The sequence below is a fragment of the Eulemur rufifrons genome, chromosome 1 (assembly GCF_041146395.1).
Source record: "Eulemur rufifrons isolate Redbay chromosome 1, OSU_ERuf_1, whole genome shotgun sequence".
In the NCBI taxonomy this organism is placed as follows: Eukaryota; Metazoa; Chordata; class Mammalia; order Primates; family Lemuridae; genus Eulemur; species Eulemur rufifrons.
In genome coordinates, this window is record NC_090983.1 from 20,269,603 (window position 1) to 20,284,867 (window position 15,265).

General features: G+C 37.1%; 1 protein-coding gene across 2 annotated transcripts in view; it reads right to left on the reverse strand.

Moving 5' to 3' along the window:
• The window catches only part of ATIC (5-aminoimidazole-4-carboxamide ribonucleotide formyltransferase/IMP cyclohydrolase), a 28,050-nt gene extending 19,080 nt beyond the window's left edge, over positions 1-8,970 (reverse strand). Inside the window, exons 1-4 of one of the 2 annotated variants that reach the window (XM_069467449.1) lie at positions 8,854-8,970; positions 8,418-8,544; positions 4,350-4,426; positions 3,058-3,124 (exon numbers count right to left, since the gene is read on the reverse strand). In XM_069467449.1, the coding sequence (XP_069323550.1) occupies positions 3,058-3,124; positions 4,350-4,426; positions 8,418-8,544; positions 8,854-8,872 (290 nt within the window). In that variant the 5' untranslated portion in view covers positions 8,873-8,970. Of the gene's footprint in view, positions 1-3,057; positions 3,125-4,349; positions 4,427-8,417; positions 8,545-8,691; positions 8,718-8,853 lie in introns of those variants that run through there. The other variant, XM_069467457.1, reaches the window with a different exon arrangement.
• Between the last annotated feature and the right edge of the window lie 6,295 nt (positions 8,971-15,265).

The following is a 15,265-nucleotide window of genomic DNA, read 5'->3' on the forward strand; positions in this document are numbered from 1 at the left end:
ATTTAGATTCTTTTCCCAAAAAATAACAGATTATATACAATGATAAAAAAACACTGGAGCATTCTAAGGGTAAAATATTTATTTGTTTTGCTTTCACAGAGGTCACAAGAATGATGGTAATAGGAAGGCCAAAAGAATAATTTTAAAACACAGAACTAATCTAAAATTAACAACCAGTGAAGGGGAGGTTCCACTCCCAGGACTACAACGTAGGGAGCTTTGTGGGCAGGATCCGCAGCAAAATACCTAACTGATGAAAATTAATAAACAGAACAACAGAAGAGGGGGGGGAAACACTCACAGCCATTCTATCAGGCCTATTACCTTGATACCAAAACCAGACAAACACGTCACAAGAAAACTACAGATCAGTATCTCTTACGTAAATTGACATAAAAATCCTCAACAAAACACTAGCAAACCAAATCTATAAGAATATAAAAATTAGTATAAACTATGCCTAAGTAGGTTTATTTCAGGAATGTAAGGTTAGTTTAACATCTAAAAATCAGTTAATGTAATGTTAGTAGAATAAAGGACAAAAACCACTTGACCATTTCAACAGATGCACAAAAAGCATCTGATAGAATTCAACATTCATGATAAAAACAGTCAACAAATTAAGAACAGAAGGGAACTTACTCAACATGACAAAGTGAGAGCAAAACTCACAGCTAACATCATACTTAATGGTGAAAGACTTTCCCCCTAAGATCAGATTGTTGAAAAAAATTAAAGAAAATCTAAAAAACTGGAGTGACATCCATGTTCATGGACTGGATGATTTAACATGGTTAAGACGGCAGTATTCCCAAATTGATCTACAGAGTCAACACACTCCCTAGGAAAATTCCAATTGCTTTTTTTCTCCCAGAAATGGGCAAACTGATTCTAAAAATTATGTGGAAATGCGAGAAACTCTAAAATAGTCAAAACAATCTTGAATAAGAAAAACAAAGTTGTCTCATAATACTCTAAAAAAAATAAAATTAAAAAAAAAAAAGAAAAAAAGAAAACCGAACTTGGAAGACTCACACTTTGTAATTTCAAAATTTACTACAAAGCTGCAGTAATGGTGTAGTACTGACATAACGACAGACACACAGACCAAAGGTACCAAGACCATTCAATTTGGGAAAGAATGATCTTTTTAACAAATGATGTTGGGACAACAGGACAGCCACATACAAAACAACAAAGTTGGATCTCTATCTCACACCTGCATATAAAAATTTATTTAAAATCAATCAAAGACCTAAGTAAAGAGCTAAAGCTAAGAAAACTCTTAAAAGAAAACATACACAAAAATCGTCATTACCCAGGATCAGGCAATGGTTTCTTACATATCACACCATAAGCACAAGCAACAAAAGAAAAAAATAGATAAATTCCACATCATCAATATTAAAAACATTTACGATGGTCAAAGGACACCATCAAGAAAGGAACACAATCCACAGAACAGTAGGAAAAAACCTTACAATTCAGTAATAAAAACGTAAATAACTCAGCTAAAAAATGGGCAAAGGATCTGAAAAGACATTTCTCCAAAGAAGGTACACAACTGGCTAATAAGCACATGCAAAGATGCTCAGCATCATTAGGAAATACAAATCACAACCACAATGAGATGTCACTTCACAACCACTAGAATGGCTAGAATCAAAAAGACAGATAATAACAAATGTTGGTGAGAATGTTGAGAAACTGAAACCCCAGTATACTGCTGCTGTTAATGTAAAATGGTGCAGCACTCTGGAAACAGTCTGGCAGTTCCTCAAAAGGTTAAACATAGAGTGACCACATGACCAAAGAATTCCACTCCTAGAGGTGTACCCAAAGAAATAAAAGTATATGTTCACAGAAAAACTTGCACACAAACACTCATAGCTGCATTATTCATAATATCCAAAAAGTAGAAACAACCCAAACGTTCATCAACTGATGAACTGATAAAGAAAATGGGGTATATATTCACACAATGAATTATTTTTTAGCAATAAAATGAAATGAAATACTGAGATACTATGCTATAACATGGACACACCTTGAAAACATGCTAAATGAAAGAAGCTAGTCACAAAAAACATTATGTGCAATACTGGATTCCATTCATATGAAATGTACAAAACAGGCAAATCCATAGAGACAGAATGCAGGCTGGTGGTTGCCAAGGCTGGAGAGTGTTAGGGGAAATGCAGAATACATGCTAATGGTCATAGGGTTTTTTTTTTGGTTTTTTTTTTTGGGGGGGTGGGGAGGTGATGAAGATGTTTAATATTGAATGTGGTAATGGTTGCACAACTTCTGTGAAAATACTAAAACCTACTGAATTTTATATTTTATTTTATTTTTTTTTGTTGAGACAGAGTCTCACTTTGTTGCCCAGGCTAGAATGAGTGCCGTGGCGTCAGCTTAGCTCACAGCAACCTCAGACTCCTCGGCTTAAGCGATCCTACTGCCTCAGCCTCCCGAGTAGCTGGGACTACAGCCATGTGCCACTATGCCCGGCTAATTTTTTCCTATATAGATTTTTAGTTGTCCATATAATGTCTTTCTATTTTTAGTAGAGACGGGGTCTCGCTCTTGCTCAGAATGGTCTCGAACTCCTGACCTCGAGCGATCCACCCTCCTCGGCCTCACAGAGTGCTAGGATTACAGGCGTGAGCCACTGCGCCCGGCCCCTGAATTTTATATTTTAAATGGGTGAACTGTATGATATATGAATTGTATCTCAGTAAAGCTGTTACATATATTTGAAAGAAATAGTCAATATCTTAAACACTTTTGGTCTCAAGCATTTCAGATAAGGGATATTCAACCTGTATATACTAAAAGTTAGATCATAACTTCCTAAAAAAAACTAAAGTTGTTTTTGGTTTAAGTATGTATTTTGGTAATGTAAATTTCGCCAAACCAAAATGCTTACACACATACCATGTCACACAGAAAGTACTCAGTAAAGGTTTACAGTGAGTGAGAAAAAGAGAGGGATACCAGGTTTGGCATACTGCTTTTTGTCCCCAATGTATTAAAAGTCCAACTTCAAATTTTTACCTGATAAGACTGAAATCAAGTCTGGCCATGTCAGCATTATCTTCTGGGATATTACGAGCCAGGATTCCTAATTTAACAAAGTTAAACAAAGTATTAATTCAAAAAACAAGTCAGAATAAGGTACTTCTTTCAACATAGTATTATATCATCAATCAAGTTAAATCCCCTAATATTCTTTTATTTTGCTTTGTTGTTTTTTTCTTTTATTTATTTATTTTTTTTTTTGAGACAGGGTCTTACTCTGGTGTGAGAGCAGTGGCCTGATCATAGCTCACTGCAACCTCAAACTCCTGGGGTTCAAGTGATCCTCCTGCCCGAGTTCTCCAGAGTTGCTGGGACCACAGGTGTGTACTTTATACTATTCAAAACATCTTTCATCCTTAAGTCTACTGCTCTTCTCATTTAAAAAGATTTTTGAACCTGAGGTGAACAAAAAAGTTATTCTGGTTTCTTAAATCTTTCACTATACTTGATTTCTTACGTAAAATTCTATTTACTTTTCAAAGGTGTCCACCATACCCGGCTATTTTTTTCTATTTTTTGTAGACAGAGGGTCTCACTATGTTGCTCAGGCTGGTCTCAAACTCCTGACCTCAAGCAATCCTCCAGCCTCAGGTTCCCAAAGTGCTAGGATTACAAGAGTGAGCCAACACACCTGGCCTAATATTCTCAATTAAAAAATACCGAACACGTAGTAGAGGAGTTATCAAGAAAAACATTAAGATTAGGTTATTTAAAATTCTTTTTTATCCATTCTTGATCCCATTTTTTTGAGCAACAAAATATAAAAAAGGTAAAGTAGATTTGTATAAAACTGTTGCTCGTTCCATTACAGGCTACGTGTTCCCATAATTCAGTGGCTTGACTGAAGCTCCTTAGCTATCTTAGATGAATGAATAAATGTAAAGCACTTTGGAAAAAAATTCTTTTGAAAGTCAGTTATACTGTGATGTTTTATTCTAAGTTTGAATTGCTTTAAAATCTTTTCATACTATTAAAATTTAAATGTTTTCAGTAACTCTAGTGGGAAATACCACCCTATAAATTAGTTATCAGGTCAAGACTAAATAACAAGCAGAGGAAAATAATCTGAATTTATCATGTAGTAAGACAAGTCACATTTTAAACAGGTTCTAATGCATTATGAAATTTGTCAGCAAACCTGACAAAATCAATATAACTTTACAGGTAAATTATTTTGAGCCTTTCCCCTCCTTTATTCCATGAAGTTATTGATTAAAATTTTCTTGGAAGCCACTGATTGTTTTACACTGAAAGTGCCAACCACTTACCTGCATGGACTGCAGGATGCAAGGTTTTCACACGTCCCCCCAACATTTCAGGAAATCCTGTCAGCTCAGAGACATCTCTGAAAATAGATAAACAGAACATTACTGTTTCAGCTAAAGTATCATTTTGTACTATTCAAAGTGTCTTCCATCCATAAATCTATTGTTCTCATTTAAAGAGATTTTTGAGCCTGAGTTGAACAAAAAAATTATTCTAGTTTCTTAAGTCCTTCAACCATATTTGATTTCTTAAGAAAAAGTCTATTTACTTTTCAAAAAAATGTTTTAACATATTTTCTACTGATCTGTGTTCAGAGAGAATCACTGAGTATTAAAGCACTAGTTTTGCAATTTTCAGAGAATTCTGAAATTGAATCAAGCTACACCACTTAAATATTAAAAAATAGAAAGCCACTTGGCAGTATGTAACAAAAAGCATGAAAAATATCCTTACCTCAAAAACAGAACAAAGTAGAAATAAGAATTTCGTTTTATGATAAAAAAGCATAAAGATGGCATATCAAATGAGTGGGGAAATAAAAGACTGTTTAGTAAAGTAGTGTTGGTATTGGAATAACTGATTAACCTCACACAAAAATAAATTCCTGATGAATCAAAAGTTTAAAGATTTAAAAAAATCATATAAGTACCAAAAGTAAATAAAGAGGAATGTTTTCCAAGCACTAAACAAAAGACTAATAGCTCTGATTACATAAATGTTAAATAAAAACTTTTGCAGGGGCTGAACACTGTGGCTAACACCTGTAGTCCCAGCTACTCAGGAGGCTGAGGTGGAGGATTCCTTGAGCCCAAAAGTTTGAGACCAGCCTGGGCAACACAGCAAGAACCTGTTTCCAATAATTTAGGGGAAAAAAACAACTTTTACGTTAAAAAAAAAAAAAAAAAAAAAAAAAGGAAACTGGACCCAAAGCAGAGAGCAGTCCCTCAATAGGGGAGAGATCACCCTCTGTACTCCAGGCTTGTAATCCTAACTCTTCTGGAAGGTCACTCCCCTCCCTGCCTCTATAAGGAGAAAATATGTCTCCATATTCCTTCAAAAAGCAAAAAAAGCAAACTAGAAAAAATAATCACAAAATATGACAAAGGGTCAAATGAAGTACAACATCTAAATATTAATCCGTACCACCAAGCTGACCTCCAGAAAGTTGAACCCATGTACACCCTCTCTGGCATAATTTACAAATTTTAATGATGTGGAAAAATGCACATGATATAGAAACAAAACAAACAAAAAAGCAAAAAGCAAAACTGTATGAGCAATGAAATAAAATGTATGCTTATAAAAATGCTAGAAGAGAAACACATTAACATGTTAAGAACTATAAGCCATTTTTACTACCTTCTTTCGTTTTCCACATTTTTCAAATTTTCTATTAATATAATCAACATATACAGCGTTGGCAATGTGTCCCCAGCTGGAGTGCAATGGCTAGTCACAGGCCCAATCTTAGAGTCCCGAACTCCTGGGTTCAAGTGACCCTCTTGTCTCAGTCTCCTAAGTAGCTGGGGACTATAATAAACATTTTAAAGCAGCAAATTTCACCATTAAGATACAGAATTTCCTGGGTAGATTCTCCTATTAAGGAGGGTCATTTGCAAATGACTGGTATTCAGACAAAGACACACACAGTTAAGTTCTAACATCAATGAACAAACTGGTGACATTATGGGTTCAAATTCAAAATTCACTTTCTTGGACTTCAGGAAATAAAATCCAGTTTCTCCAGCTGAAAAGAATCACTTAAAACTTAGAGAAGACATTGCATTACTAATCATGTGAATTAAAAAAAAAAAAAAAAAAGAAAGAAACTTAGAGAAGACAAACTCATTCATAGAATTAAACATTTGGGCTAATTAAAAAGCATGCTACTCCTTTATACTTAAGAATTTGTATGTTAAAGTTGTAGACTTCAGAAATAATTCTCTGTATACTCAATGATTAAAAACTCAGTTGACCTCAAGACAAGGCAATGGTTCATTTCCTGGGATAAAACTGTTGGGGCTCAGAAAATGATACCCCAAAGTACAGTGCTACGCCATACTGAATACTTTGAACAAAAGGACAGTGGAAGGCCTCAGAACCAAGGTCTCTTCAACCTTCTCTTGCCTTCCTGCCTCTTACCCCTCATTCTCCCCCACATTAATGGAAACCAGAATTCCTCTTCCCCAAGGCAGGCCATTGAAACTAGAGCCCCTTTTCCCAAAGCCAGTCATAAAAACTAGAATTATTATTCTAACCTTCCCTATCTTTCCATCTAGGAGCTGACCATAAAGAAATTCTCTGACCTGCCTTGCCTGATAATATGTCATAAGACCCTCAGGAGGAAAGAATGCTACAGAGAGGCAAGAGGAATCTGGACAGGCCTTCCAGGCTTTCCCCACCTCAGCTCACTAGCATTAGATCATTTCTTTTTTGTCCAGTCATATTTCTACATGGCTGTCGAGTCTTCATTGAACCTAAGCATAAAAATGAGTGCTTTTCCATGCACTGTTATGTCTCCATTCTGAAGGCTCTCATGTCACATAAAACTTGGATTCAATAAATTTTTTATATTTTTGTCTTGTTAATCTGTCTTTTGTTATAGAAGTATCAGCTACAAAATCTTGGCATCTTAATAGGGGTAAGATCTTGGGCAAGTTACTTAACTTCTTTGTGCCTTGGTTTCCTAACCCATCAAATGCGGTTAACACTACCTACTCCAAAAAGTTGGTGTGAGGACTATATGAATTAATATGTAAAACACCCCTCCAACTTGTTTATATTCCATTCAACTAACCTTACTGTGTTGGGCTCTAAAATAAACCACTTAGGGTGAACCCCCTCATCCTTTAATAGGAGAAAAACACATTTACACTCCCAATTTTTAAAAAATGATATCAAAATGGAGGTAAGCAGAATGGGTAGAGGTATACAAACGAGACTAACCAGCTGATAATTATATAAACTAGGTGACAGATACAGGATGTGAGGGATAATCATACTATTTTTGTTTATGTCAAAATGTATTATGTTTCCATAATACAAAGTTTGGTGTGAAAAAAAGAGGCCACAGATGAGGATTTTGCTTAATTTAAAGAAGGTTCTAACTACACTAGGAGGCCCCAACTTGGCCCAACGGAAAGAACACAGCTTTGAGACTTTGGATTCTCATCCTGCTGATCAGAAGAGAACCAGGTGGCCTGCCTTCCATGAGAACCACATCAGAGACAAGATGCAAAACGACTCTGGAAAATATAAAGCATATATTTAATAAATAAAGTAAGGCATTCTTGTCATCTGAACTTGTCAAATTTAGGGAAGCTATGTGCAGCTCACATAGTGCACAATTGTAAGAAAAGGTAATAATCTACTTTTACGTGGATCTAGAGGCCAAGAAGCAAATTTTCATCCCTTTTCTAAAACATATTTCAGGGGTAGGTATGTCCTTCATTTGAACTGTCATTACAGTTTATGAAATAGCTGTCTTGTGGCCTTTCCTTTTCTACCTTTTAGTTGAGTTACTCCTTCCCCTGCCAGAATGCCAGTCCTTGAGGTCAGGAATAGCATCCCGATTAATCTTTTGTACATCCCTTCTTTCCATTGCCTAGCCAGGTAATGAAAGCTTGCGAATGAGCGAATGAATGATCTGTACCTTCACGTGGTTACCAGAGATTCTAAAAAAGAGGCAGCTCTGAATCTTCCTCTAGTCAACAGTTTTACTAAACAGCCAGTCAAAGCAGATCATGTGAATTATAACTGGAGTTTTTCTTGCCTAACAAATGGCCCACCTAAGTTAATTTGTTAAAGGCAGTGGCTAAGAACAGGAGTTCAAAAATCAGGACAACCGGGTTCCGACCCTAGCTCTATAAACTCGTGCAGAAGTTGGGAAATCTCCCTGAGCCCCACTTCACTCTTCCATAAAGTGGGTAAGGAGCGTACCAACCTCGCAGCGTGATGGGGAGGAGGAAAGGAGAAATTTTACTCACAGTGCCTGAAATACATACTTCCTGGTTAATGTGATCACACCCCCTTTCTGACTGACTTGACTTAAAAGCTAAGTTGTGCCTTACCTGACGGCTAGCCCAGCATCCCTGAGAGCTTTTGCAGTGCCTCCGGAAGCGATCAGACTCAAACCAAGAGAAGTTAGGTTTCTTGCAAATTCCACAAGGCCGGTTTTGTCAGACACACTAAACAGGGCTGAAAGAGAAGACATTTTTTCTCATTACTAGCAGTATGTTACACTGTGTTCTCCAAGGCCCTGGTAGGGAACCCGGGGGAGGAGACTCAGGAACCGTAAGGCCTGCCCTGGAGCCCTTCGATCACAGGCCTCGCCCCGGGGCCTACCCCGGCCGGACCCCGCGGGCCGCACGCGCGAGCCCCACGGGGGCTAGGACAGGCCCGGGCGCGGGCTCGCGGTGCCCCGGCCGCCGCCATTGCCCGGGCGCGAGGGCTCGCGGGGGGCCGCAGGGACTGGACGCAGACGGCACCTCCCCGCCCGGGCCTCACCGAGCTGGCCGGGAGCCATGGCAGAAGGAGGGGGTCTGGGGACAAGAGGCTGGTGGAGGTGGCGGTGGCGGATACGACGCCACGTGCGGAGGGAGGCGGCGCGGCCGGGACAGTAGGACTCCGGATGTAAGCGGGGCCGGGGCGGGCACCTGGCCCGTCACGTGATCCCGACCACACCCCCGCGCCCCGCCCTGCTCCGGTCTCCGCGCGAAGTTGGCGCCTTGGGGGCGTAGGGGAGGGCGGGGTGCACCTCCCGCTGGCGCTCCGGGCTGAGCTTGAACTTGAAGGGATCCCGTCTGCGACGCCCTAATCCGTGCGTGGGAGCCAGTGATCTGGCCCTGACCCCAAAAGTGGGTCCACCCTCTCGCCTCTGGAGCAAATTTACCTGTTGCCTGGGGCAGTCTGTCCCAGAGGCTGGAATGTAGATAAAAGTGCCCAAAATGTCATTACTGAAAACAAAAGAAACAGGAGGAATAATAGCTCATAGGCAAAACTAGAAAGGATCTGGGCAATCTGCCATCCTCCCGTTTTACTAGGTTTAGAAAATAAAACCAAGGCCTAAAGGTTTAAGTGAGGGACTCCATAGTCCACAGATGAGAGGCAAAACTAAGTGAAATTGACATTCATTTGATTTTTGATTCCACGTTAGAAAACTGCCCCAAATCTGCTTCAAGATAGTGTCTTCCAACAGATCTGTACACATTATTTTGCCTCAAGCCTGGACGGAGGAGTGATAACGGTTAAAGGGTGGAAAAAGACCACCTTTCTTTCATTGAAAACAGGGAAAGCAAAATTGAACACATTTGTTTATTTTTGAAAATGACACCTTTGCCACAACATAAATATATATTGTGGTCTACACAAGTCTTTTTAAATGTTTCTTATTAGAATTATATTACAAAATAATAGCATTGCCTATCTTTTAGTCTGGGGTTCACAGCTGTGAAAGGAAGTCTATTTTCTTATTATCCACATACCATTTATTTCTGTTTTGCCTCTTTCCTTCTCTAATTCTTCCGGTATCTTCTTTTTACTCCTCCAAATAAAATACCTATTGGCTAGAATCAAGAGCTCTATTTTTTGACCTCTAAATATGTTAACTTCTTGCTCTGAATATTTCTCAGATTTCTAAAAGAAATATATTAAGATTATCACAGTGTCTTCAATGTGTTTGCCAGCTTCACATTTAAAAAGACAAGGTTCACAGCCAGCAGTAAAGGAGATTTCCTTGGCCTGTCACCATTAGGTTTTTATAGTAAATAGAAAGCAGGGAAAGGAGAAAACAATCCTGAGATTTATTGATAAGAGGGAATAAACAGTGGTTAGGCACTGGGCATGTTTCCTTCCTGTGAATGACAAGTATTTATTCAATTCAGTAAATTTCTATTGAGACTTTTCTGCCTGAATGGCAGAAACACAATGTCGGAAGACAGAGATAAATATTACCTAAACACTATCCTCAAGGAGCTCATGATGGAATGAAAATGTAGAATCATAGTTAGGTAGGACTGGAAAATACTGATAGAGGAAATATGGCATTAAACTGATTTTGTAGAGGTCTTTTAGTTATAGACCATGACACAACTCCTTTCATTTAAAGATGTTTCCTCTGATTAATTTTGACTAATTCTCTCATAGTTTTAGGGTCTAGACTTGATAAGTACTCCATATGTTAATGACAAGAAGAGTAAATGAGTTTCTTTACTAGCTTTGTGATCCTGGCCAACTTACTCCATCTTTGGGGACCTTAGCTGTAATACAGACATAATATTTGCTCTACAGTCCTCATAATATTTTAAGAAGCAAATTAAGTACTGGCAATTGAAAGTGCAAACTGTAAAGTGACTAATAAGGGTAATATAGAAGTGTAATCTTCTTGGCTCATTCTCTTGATGTAGTTGACTAATCAGGTATCTTTCTGAACATCAGAGTATGTCCTTGAAGATGCTAGTCATGAGCAAGATAGTGTCTTAGAAATGGAAGATGTTCCCACAAAGACATTGACTGATCATCCACCCAGGGTTTATCCCTGACATTATTGTTTCAGACACACAGAAAAGAACATGCATGCACTACAATGATTATATAATATTTCCATTTCTTCTCTTCTTACTTCACATCCCTCCCAAAGAAAGCTTAAAGACCCTGAGATCATATTAACATACCTAAAAATATTCTACACATATATACAGAAATTGTTTCAGTGCCTTAAATATGCTATAATCTGGTTTTGCCTCTATGCCATTTGTTCCTTGTATAATCTTACCACTTTCTCCAAAAAGCCTCCATCCCACTTGGAAATCTGGGATCCCCTATTGGACTTTAAGGATTAACAAATTAGCCCCATCTTGGGCTCATTACTCCAAGGTTTAGTTCACTCAAGTGAGTATAGTCTGTCATATAATGTAATTCCCAGGAGCTCTTGCATTATTGGATTAAGGCATTAAGTATTGTCTACAAAACTACTGTCTGCCCTCATCCAGAAGATTAAGCTATTTATGACCTATTAAGAAATTTGAACCTGGAGCTGTTTGGAATTATAAAGTTGGAAATAATACAAAGAATGAATTAGAATAGCTGGAGGCAGGGAAACCAGTTAGGAAGCTTCTGCATTCACCCACACTTACTCCTAACCACAGATCTGAGAACACAAGAAAGAAGGGATCTACCTGAGATAACATCAGAGGTTAAAATCAAGAGAATGTTGGAAGTCAATTAGATATAGGAAATATTAGACAAAAAAAGTAAGGATAATGCTATCATTTCTAGCTTGGTCATATGAGTAGCTACTGAGGCAAATAACCCAAATAAAAATATATGTATAAGAGAAAGAACAGTTCAATCAATGTGTGTCTACTTTTGTGTAAAGTCAGTGTGAGGGGTTGAATAAATAGCTTTGAGTTTCTAAATGTTGATTTTGAAGTATAGGTAACTGAGAAACACACTTAAAATTATACAATAAGTTGTCGGAAATACAAATACAGATCAGGAATAGAAGTGAGGTCAGAGATAAATAAATTTGTAAAGTTAATGACACTGAAGTAGTAGCTGAAGCCTGGAAGAAGATAATCTTGCTTAATTAGGTCTACCAAATAGCCTGAGCAAGAAAGAAGGCCAAGAAAAGGAAATTCGTTCAAGCAAGCATTTAATGTTCTAAGAGTACATGTAGACTTTAACCATTTAGACTCCATAGAATTAATCCAGTGGTTACCAGAGTAATAAAAATGATATATGGCAAGTGTTTCTTTGATGAGTATTTATAGAAGATGCTGTTCATTCATTCCTTCATTAATTCATTCAAAAATCATCTATTGAGGGCCTACTATTTCCCTATTTGGACAATAAATTATATAGTTCAAATGGAGTTTTTGTTGGTAATAATTTCATGACTAATAAACAACTCAGCATTAAATAACAATTCCAATAATAGGTAGAAATTTTTCAAAGGCAATTCTAATGTATTATGTCCAGATATTGGTATCACATTTAAGATTTTTGTATATCTTTTCATTTTGGTAGTCACTTTAGCTCTGCTGGGAATTGAAGGCACTTAAAGCCAAATTATCACTATTGTACAACCTTCATAATGATAACTGACAACTGATTGTGGGGCTTTAGCTATTGTGTAGTGCCTGTTTGGATAAAGGGCATTCTGGGTAAGGATTTACCAAAAATCCTTTAGTTTTAGTTTCTTATCTGAAGTTCCTTTTTCAGTCATCCACCAAGTAGACCTGTCCTCAGCTGGGATTGGGCCCCTACCCTTTTCTCATCAGTCTCACTGTTCTCTTCTCAGACATAATTGCCGGGATTTTCAAGTATTGCTAATGCCTGGGTCTTTCTGGCTGGCCCTGCCCAGCTGTTAGGATCCTCTACCACTTATCTTAGATCAGTTGGGTCAACCATTTGTCATAGCTGGTGTTAGAAATTACTCTTTAACCCCAGCCTCTATCATAATTCTCACTGCTAAATAGCCACCATCAGCATTGGTAGTTGGTACTGCTTTCTCAGCACCTGGACTCCTACTACATATGTTTCTACTAATAAAACATCATAATGAATTAATCCCAAGAAACAACAAATTGCTCTTATGTTATCTTTCTCTCTAAAGCCTTTCTTGATTGCCTGTGTCCCACGTGGTAGATTGATGCTTTTCCTTTTTGGATCCTGGAGCTTACTTTAATTCTAACACCTGTATCATCGTATTGCACTCATTCTTTTATAAAGCTGTCTGTCCGGTTACGCTGAACCCCCTTAATGGAAGGGACTACATTTTATTTCTGTGTTTACCCGAGTGCCTAGTGCAATAACTAGTAGATAACAGACAGTAACTATAGAGGCTTAAAAAGTTGGTCTCCACTACTCTCTCTGCTAGTCTCTGTCACCTCAAATTCACGGACACTGTCAGTGATTCACAGAGATTTTAGCACCTGGTTCACAGTCACTTTTTTCACTTCAACTCCTACAATTATCTTGGTAAAATCAATATCCACATCAATAACTCATTAAATACCCTGGCTTTTCATTTCCTTGACTTCCATAATGAAAAAGAAACCTCAAAAACTTTAAATTCATACCAATTTCTGGGCAAAATTCCTTAAAATTGTCCTTGAGAAATTATTAGAATTGGAATTTTAATATGAGTTTTTACCTATTAATGACATTAAAACCAAGTAAAACTGTATTATATTTCGGTGGACCATTATTTATTGTTCATACCAGGACAAATCTGGCAATCTCTGCCTCTTAATTGCATTGTTTAGTCCACTCACATTTAATGTTATTATTGATATATTTAAATTTACGTAAGCCATTTGCTATTAGTTTTCTACATGTCTCATGTCTTTTTTGTTGTTGTTCCTCTTTTCTTTCTTTACTGTCTTCCTTTGTATTAAGAGGATTTCTTGGGGGAAAGCTTTTTCTATCTCTTAGAGACTTAAGGAAAAAAACCCTTTTTCTTCTGTTGGATATGATTCTAAGAACTGTGACAGCTATCCTGTAAGTATGAGAAGATCTACTCTGAAGATAAAGAAAAATGAGAGGACTCTAAGTTTTTTATGCCATTATGAATCCTCTGAATTAACCAAAACTTGAGCCACCCTACTTTTAAACTTAACATTTGAGTAAGCAATGTCATTTTTGTTCAAGGCAGTTGATTTGAAATCTGCTATACAAGTAGATAAAAATGTCCCAAAAGATTTAAAAATAAATAAATATAATTGTTTCAGAAAGAAACTAGCAAGGGATAGCACTGACCCACACCTAATGGTCAAGTGTGTTCTTGACCACTAAAGTATGCAGACCAGTACTGTATTGTGGTAGTCACTAGCCACATGTGACTATTGAGCACTTGAAATGTGGCTTGCCTGAACTGAGAAATTCTGTAAGTATAAAATAAACACCAGATTTTGAAGACTCAGACCACAACAACAAAAATAATGCAAAATATTTCTAATAATTTTAATTGATTACATGTTAAAATGACAATATTTATAATATATTGGGTTAAATAAAATGTATTAATAAAATTAATTAATTTTCATTTTTTCTTTTTAGTTTTTAAATGTGGCTACTAGAACATTTAAAATCACATATGTCATTCCCTTTATATTTCTACTGGACAGCATTGATCTAGATGGAATTTAAGAATCATCATATCAGTTGCCAGCTGAGATAAGGCACAGAATTCCTTGAAAAGGTTTATATTGACACTTTTCAAATCTTATTTATATATCATGACTCAACTGTAAGTTATAAATTTTAGGAAATTTCTGAAATTAGAAAAGTGATAACCAATGTATGTTTGTTTTTTCCAGAGTTTCAGAGATTTAAGATTACCTAGAATCTAGTTTGCATAATTTCAGGATTTTGGTAGCAGACCATACAGATGTATTCTTCATGTTTTCCTCCTGTTTTTTAGATACTAAGTAATAGATAGGGACAAATGTATTATTTCAGTTCTTTAGATCAGAAATGTAAATTCTCTGCTTCTAAAATCCTAGGTTTTTAGTTCTATGATAGGTTATGTTTTCAATAATAAGAAAAGCTAAATTAAAACTTTATTTTTAAAATGTAATTATCATTAGAAAAAAAAGAAATAGAACATGGTCTGTGTTATGGGCTAAATTGTGCCTCGTGCCAGTTCATTTGTTGAAGCCCTAACCTCCAGTGCTATGTGGGAAGATACTGTAGTTATATTAGAGATAGGGCCTTTAAAGAGACACTCAAGGTAAAGCGGGGTCATACGGGTGAGTCCTAATTCAAAAAAACTGATGTCCATATAAGAAGACAGAGAAGCACCAGGGCTGTGTGTGCACAGAGGAAACTCCATGTGAGGACACAGCGAGAAGGCAGCCATCTGCAAGCCAAGGAGGGAGAAGTCAGAAGAAACCAAACCTGCCAATACCTTGATTTT